The 6294-nt window shown below is 41.7% G+C and overlaps 1 protein-coding gene across 1 annotated transcript in view; it reads right to left on the reverse strand.

Moving 5' to 3' along the window:
* Positions 1-6281, reverse strand: part of gsg1l (gsg1-like) — a 35777-nt gene extending 29496 nt beyond the window's left edge. Inside the window, exon 1 of the mRNA XM_020604921.1 lies at positions 5772-6281. Within this exon, the coding sequence (XP_020460577.1) occupies positions 5772-6108 (337 nt within the window). The 5' untranslated portion in view covers positions 6109-6281. The remainder of the gene's footprint in view (positions 1-5771) is intronic.
* Positions 6282-6294: the final 13 nt, after the last annotated feature.

Genomic DNA, 6294 nt, shown 5'->3' on the forward strand with positions numbered 1-6294 from the left:
AGCAGGAATCATTTGTGTATGTTTAGTATTTAACACCAGAAGTCATTGGAGCACCAAAGCCAATGATCTAATATGTTGATTCTGTTCAACATGCTACAGGCGAACCTAAAGATTTAGAAAACTGCTTAGTCTCAAAAGAGAAAACAAAGATGGCAGGAAAATTGGCCACCACTGGAATCAAACCAGAAACTTTCTTACTGGCAGAAAGACTACTAACCAGTGGCCCACCCTAAATGCTACACAAGGTGATCTGCAACATTTAACACGTCCATTCCTGATGAGCAGTCTGATTGGCCAAACAACATGCTGTACATCTGTATGAGCGCGACATGTGAAAGTAGGTATATGGCAAGACAAAGCAACTACAAACAATAAAACTATATTTGGGGGGGGTTGAAGTGTTGTTGAAGTGTTGCTTTTTGTAGATAAGTGTTTATTTACAATTCACACTCACTAATATGTTGTTCTAAATGTAATGATGCCCAGATTATGTTGACTGGAAACATTTTGTTTGAAAGCAGCAGGTAAAAGCATAAAGAGCTTGAAGGCGTGCACAGAGCGCATGACTTTAGCACTAGCACTCAGATCCAGTCTGTTTAATTTTTAAGTATTTACCTATGGTCACAATCCTTTTTTGCTATCTTTAAGTGCTATCTGTGTAAACATGATCATAAAAACCATAATAGATGTTTTACCCAAGGCAACTTTGTTCTGTCTTATCAATCTATCTTAAACACTGAGCTGAAGCATGAGGCAGAGGATGGATCCAGTAGTGTCTGCTTTGCCTGTAGGCAAAGAGCTGACAACTGGACTAGATTTCTTCTGCAGGCTCAGTGGTAAAGTGAAGCTCAAAATGACCAGACACTGTAAATTTGAACTTAAAGCATATATTCTCATCATCCATCCATTCATCTATTGTCTGCTGTTTATCCAAGGTCGGGTTGTGATGACAGCAAATTCAACAAGCTAGTCCAGACTTCCCTCTCCCCAGCAACGTTTTCCAGCTCATCCTGGGGGACCCCAAAGTGTCCCCAGGCTAGATGAGATATACAATATAATCCATCCAACATGTTCTAGGTCTATCCCAGGGCCTCCTGCCAGTTGAATATGCCAGGAAAACCTTCAGTGGAAGTCAGCCAAGAGGCAGCCCAATCAGATGCCCAAACTACCTGAACTGGCTCCTTTCGACCAGAAGGAGCAGCGCGTAGCTCTACTCCAACCCTTCTCTGGATGTCTGAACTCCACGTCCTACCTTTAAAGCCAGATTTACGCTTGTGCATCACTGGACATATAGGAACACATGCGTATGTCAGTCAGTGATGGTTGCATAGATGCTGCATTTATACTTGTGCAACGTTAATGTTGTAACTAGGGTGCGCTCAATCAGCAATTGACATAACTGAGCAGTACGACCATCAGCAGCCATCAGCAACCTATGTTTACTCATAAAACCCTTTGCTGTACAGGTACGGATCAACATCTATGCATAGTTGAAGAGTCTAAATTAAGCATAAGAAAGAGTCCAGCCACCCTACAGAGGAAACTCATTTCGGCAGCTTGTATTCGTGTTGTCATTCTTTCAGTCACTACCCAAAGCTCATGACCACAGGTGAGGGTTGTAACATAGACCAGCTGTGCCTTCCAGTTCACCTCCTTCACCCCAACAGCCCGGTCCACCAACACATTACTGCTGATGCTGCACCAATTTACCCGTCAATCCCACGCTTCAGTTTACTCTTATTCATTAACAAGACTCTGAGATGCTTTAACTCCTTTGCTTAGGGGAGCAGCTCACTCCCAAACCTAAGGGAGCAGTCCACCATTTTCCAGCAGAGAACCATATATTCTTTTCATTGTATTTCTTATTTTTCATGTCCTGTAGATTATTTTATTACTTCTGCCACAGTCAGTTCTCATCATGTACTTTTAACTAGAATACCTGTCCCTAAACTTCTTGGTATTTGACCCCTTAAAATAAGCAGCGTGTAGTCGTGGCACATCATCACTGGTAACGTGTTATACTCAGGTAATGGTGATTTTAAAGGTTGACTGGAGTATTTTTGTAGATGCCTGAAGAGGTGCAATTATCCAGTACTTCACAAAACTTTGATGTAAATGTAATTTTTATAACATGATTACCTTGACCCCCAAGATTGGGAAGCACTGGCCTAGATATGTTTTAAATAAAGAAAGAAAAATACGGGTGTTAGTTCATATTCTCAGTTATGGTATTTATAAATTCATGAGTCTGAAAGCTGATTGAAATCCACAACAACTGTGTTCTCCACAGCCTATAACATGTTTGGAAGTTAGCGAATGTTACTTAGTGGTGGCTGGTTTCTCGGTGTGTGTTTCTCTGACCCTTACAGGCGACAAAAGACATAGAACCAAGGGACTGTTTTGTTCTATAGAGGCAAATAGCAACACAGAGAGAAGGAGAGTGGTCAGAAAAAGAAGGATGAATGAATGCAAGAAGGGCAGGGAGTCACTGAAAATGTTAATTAACATAACTCTCTGCTAAATGATGTCTGTGATGTCAAAACCTTCTTTATTCTACAAAGCCAGACATACCAGGCAGTAATAAAGATACACTGAAGGATGCTATGTGGAATGTGTGGCTCAAAGGCTGGGAGCAATCACATTTGGAGGAGATTCAGCCTGAGACAAATTGATTTGACAGGTCATTGAGGCTTGTTTATACTAAGATAGGTGCCTTGGTTTAATGTTTGTTTCCTGTTGAAATCAATAGTCAGCACTGTTTATTTTAACCAACCTGTGTGTTTTTATTCTAACCATGATCCTGAGAAATGAGTCCTCTAGGCTTAAGGAGGTACTTAAGTCTATAGGAGTAACCACGTAAGTTTACCCAAGTATTATACTTAAGTATAATTTTAGGTACGGTATCTGTACTTAAGTATTTTTATTTTCTGCTGCTTCATATTATGACTTTTTTACATTTTAGAAGCAAATATTGTATTTATTTGATAACATTAGTCAAATGAGTGGCACAGTGATGCAGGAGTTAGAGCTTCGGCCGACCCGGGGCCTTTCTGTGTGGATTTTGCATGTTCTCCCTGTCCCTGCATGGGTTCTCTCCGGGTATCCAGCTTCCTCCCACAGTCCAAAGACATGCAGCTTAGGATGACTGGCGACTCTAAATTGCCCATAGGAGTGAGGGTGAGTGTGTGTGGTTGTTTGTCTATATGTCAGCCCTGTGATAGACTGATGACCTGTCCAGGGTGGACCCTGCCAATGTCAGCTGGGATTATAAGTATATAAGGTGGTTAACAGCAGTTCTACCTTCACCAGCTGCAACATTAAATGTGATGTACACAAGAATGCATTTCATTCATCTACAAATCACCAATACTGTGCGGTCCTGTTCAACTGTTCCAACATAAACTTCAACTTAGGTAAACAAAACATAAAATTAAAGCTGTAAAATTCATTTGGTCATCCTCACCAGGAAACAAAACAAATGCTCTGACCCGGTCCTGTCAGGGTGTAATAAACTGTGCTATCCAGGGCACATGTAATGATTAACAGTCAGGAGCTGGGAGAAGTGTATCATTCACATAGTCAAGTGATCAAATAAACCATGTATGCTTGTTTCATAACAGCCCATGCACCCAACATGGTATTTTTAAATTGGTTTCAATACTGGGCAATAAAACACTGAGCTAGGAGAGAGAGAAGGATATACGCTATGATATGTAATTATTCAGATACATTCTGCTGCAGACTCACAAAGGCGTTCTCGGTTATTTTGCTTGATTATGTCAGGTTGGAGTTGAAACAGAGCCATGATGGGAATTGTGGCTGCACTCTATTTGACCTGTTGTAAAGGTGGGAAAGGTGAAGGTGGCATCAGGCAGCAGATTGTGATGTTGAGGCTTTATCAGCTGATAATCAAACAAGATGCTATAAACTTTCAACTTTACTTCTCACAGCTTTTAACTGTTGGCCAAGAACAACATTATTACAACATAATTTTTTATTTGAAAGTAGCCACTACAATCCATGTCAGATATTTCTTTATTAGTCGGTGTTATTTGTTAGTACAAGTAGTATTTTGCATACCTGCTGGAGTCTACTTGGCGTGTGCTGTATGCGTCGTTTGGACAAGGATCCATGCAAAAATGCACAATAGCATCTTTGGATCTCAAATATTCTTTCACTGATCTCTTCGCAAAAATGCCAGTGCACCGAATATATTCTGTCACAGATCACTACTGACACAAATGAACTAACAAGACAAGTACACACCCAGCTGTGGGCTGTTTGTATGTAATGTCATATCCCTCTCTCCCTGCTGTATTTCCTATTTTTCTTTCTAAACTGTCACTGTCAAATGAAGGCAAAACAGTAACTAAAATATTGATAGTGTCTGTTCTTTATCTGGCCCACTGCACCAACATCATCATCACACAGCACAGAGCTGGTCCTGCATGGTTTCATTGCGGTGAATACGGTGAAAATACACTTAATATCATCACTAGTTTATAACAACATTTAACATCTATTTTTGCCTGGTCAGAACACATACAGCTTTAATTTTCCCATCACACACTCAGGCAGCACGCTGCACACACACCGTTTCTTGTATCATTAAGCCCTGTCTCACTATGCTGTTTATTTACTTCCACACACAATGCCAAAACACATAAACACACACAGTTTGTCAGGTGCTTTTCTGGCTCATTCACAACCATCCTCACCCCCCTCCCCTTTCTCACTCTTTTTGCATAACAGAAACAGCTGATTCAATCTTTTGTTGACCTGCTATCAGTAGCTGCATCATTTCTGATGGTCACAACAATGGAAACAATTACAGCACTACTGTGTTAATGGACCATCACACAGTTTGTGAACTTTCCAGCTAAAACACCAAATGTGGATTAATCCACTGCTGAAAATAGCTGCCAACAAAGCACTATTTGCTTCTGTTTGTTTAATAGATTTAAAAAAAAAAACCTACTGTGTCAGGACGTTTAGGAAATTACTGAGCCATCTTCAGTAGGAACCAATGGGCTTGGTGCTGAGAGTCGCGGAGGGAGGTCGGAAAACATTGAAGGTGGACAGATTTACGAACATTAAGGCAACATAGACTACATGAACGACAATCGGCGGATTATTTTCTTGATTCACCAAATTGTCAGTAATATGATAAATAAAAACAAGCAAACAAAAACAAAAACAAAACAGCCCACGCATGTTTCCAAAAGCTGACATCTAGAGTCATAATTTTGTCCTAACAACAGTCCCTAACCAAATAATATTCCTCTTAATATTCTGTAAAATTACGAAATAAATATCACGACTGCTATTTGGAGAAGATGGATCAGAGCAATAGTTTTGTTTGACTTAATTGACCCATCTTGTCAGCGGTAGTTTCTATATCTGAAACGGAAACTTTTTTGTTGATCATTGTGGATAACGTTACAAAAAACTACACTTAGGACGGATCAAGGCGCCTAAAACGCATCACATTGGTCGGAAAAAACTAAGCATCAACTATTCAACAGTTTGGTTGAAGCACAAAAACTTTTACCTTTAGATTTTTCCTATGTGTGTGTTTAATAATAGCATGATTGACCTGTTGGCTTCATTTATTCAAGAGAGAAAATTCTGAGAAGTAGGTTATGACAGCTCCGGCTCAAGGCAAAACCAGACTTCTTGGGACAGGAGCAACAGCGTGTGGTCTTTGCTGCAAGATGAGTCCTGAACCCCCTAGGTTTTTTAAAGTACTACTCCAGGACGGATGTGCCCACCTGCTTCGTGGATGTTCTCTTCGCACGAATACCAGATGCCGGTGTGGAAACGGCGGAAGAGGAAACGGTCGTCCCCGGTCTCCCAGCTGTAGTGCACCTTGTTCTGATCAGTCTCGTTCACGCCGTAGTCGATGCAGTTGTGGCGCCGCTGCTTGCTACAGTTGGGCTTGGGGACGCGCTGGGTGCCCTCGCACCAGTACGTAGTGATGAAAGCGGTGGTGGAGAAGAACAAGGCCACCAGGTTCAGACCCACCGACAGCAGCGCGCGACATTTGCGCGTCGTCTTCATGATTTCAGTGCCAGAGGCCGCGTCCCCGCAGGCGCTGAGAAAGTTCATCCAAGAAGGAAAGCGGCAGGAGGTGGTCAGAAGAGGTGAGGCATTGCGCGGCAAAGACGCACAGAGGAATTACGCGCGTCTCTGCCTCTTTTCTCCTCTTTCTGCCAGTTTGTCCTCAGAGCAGAGATAAGGTACAGGTGACCCGGCCTCTCTGGGGGAACAGAGAAAACTGATAATTATAAATAC

This window comes from Monopterus albus, unplaced genomic scaffold, assembly GCF_001952655.1.
Source record: "Monopterus albus unplaced genomic scaffold, M_albus_1.0 scaffold68.1, whole genome shotgun sequence".
NCBI classification, from domain to species: Eukaryota; Metazoa; Chordata; class Actinopteri; order Synbranchiformes; family Synbranchidae; genus Monopterus; species Monopterus albus.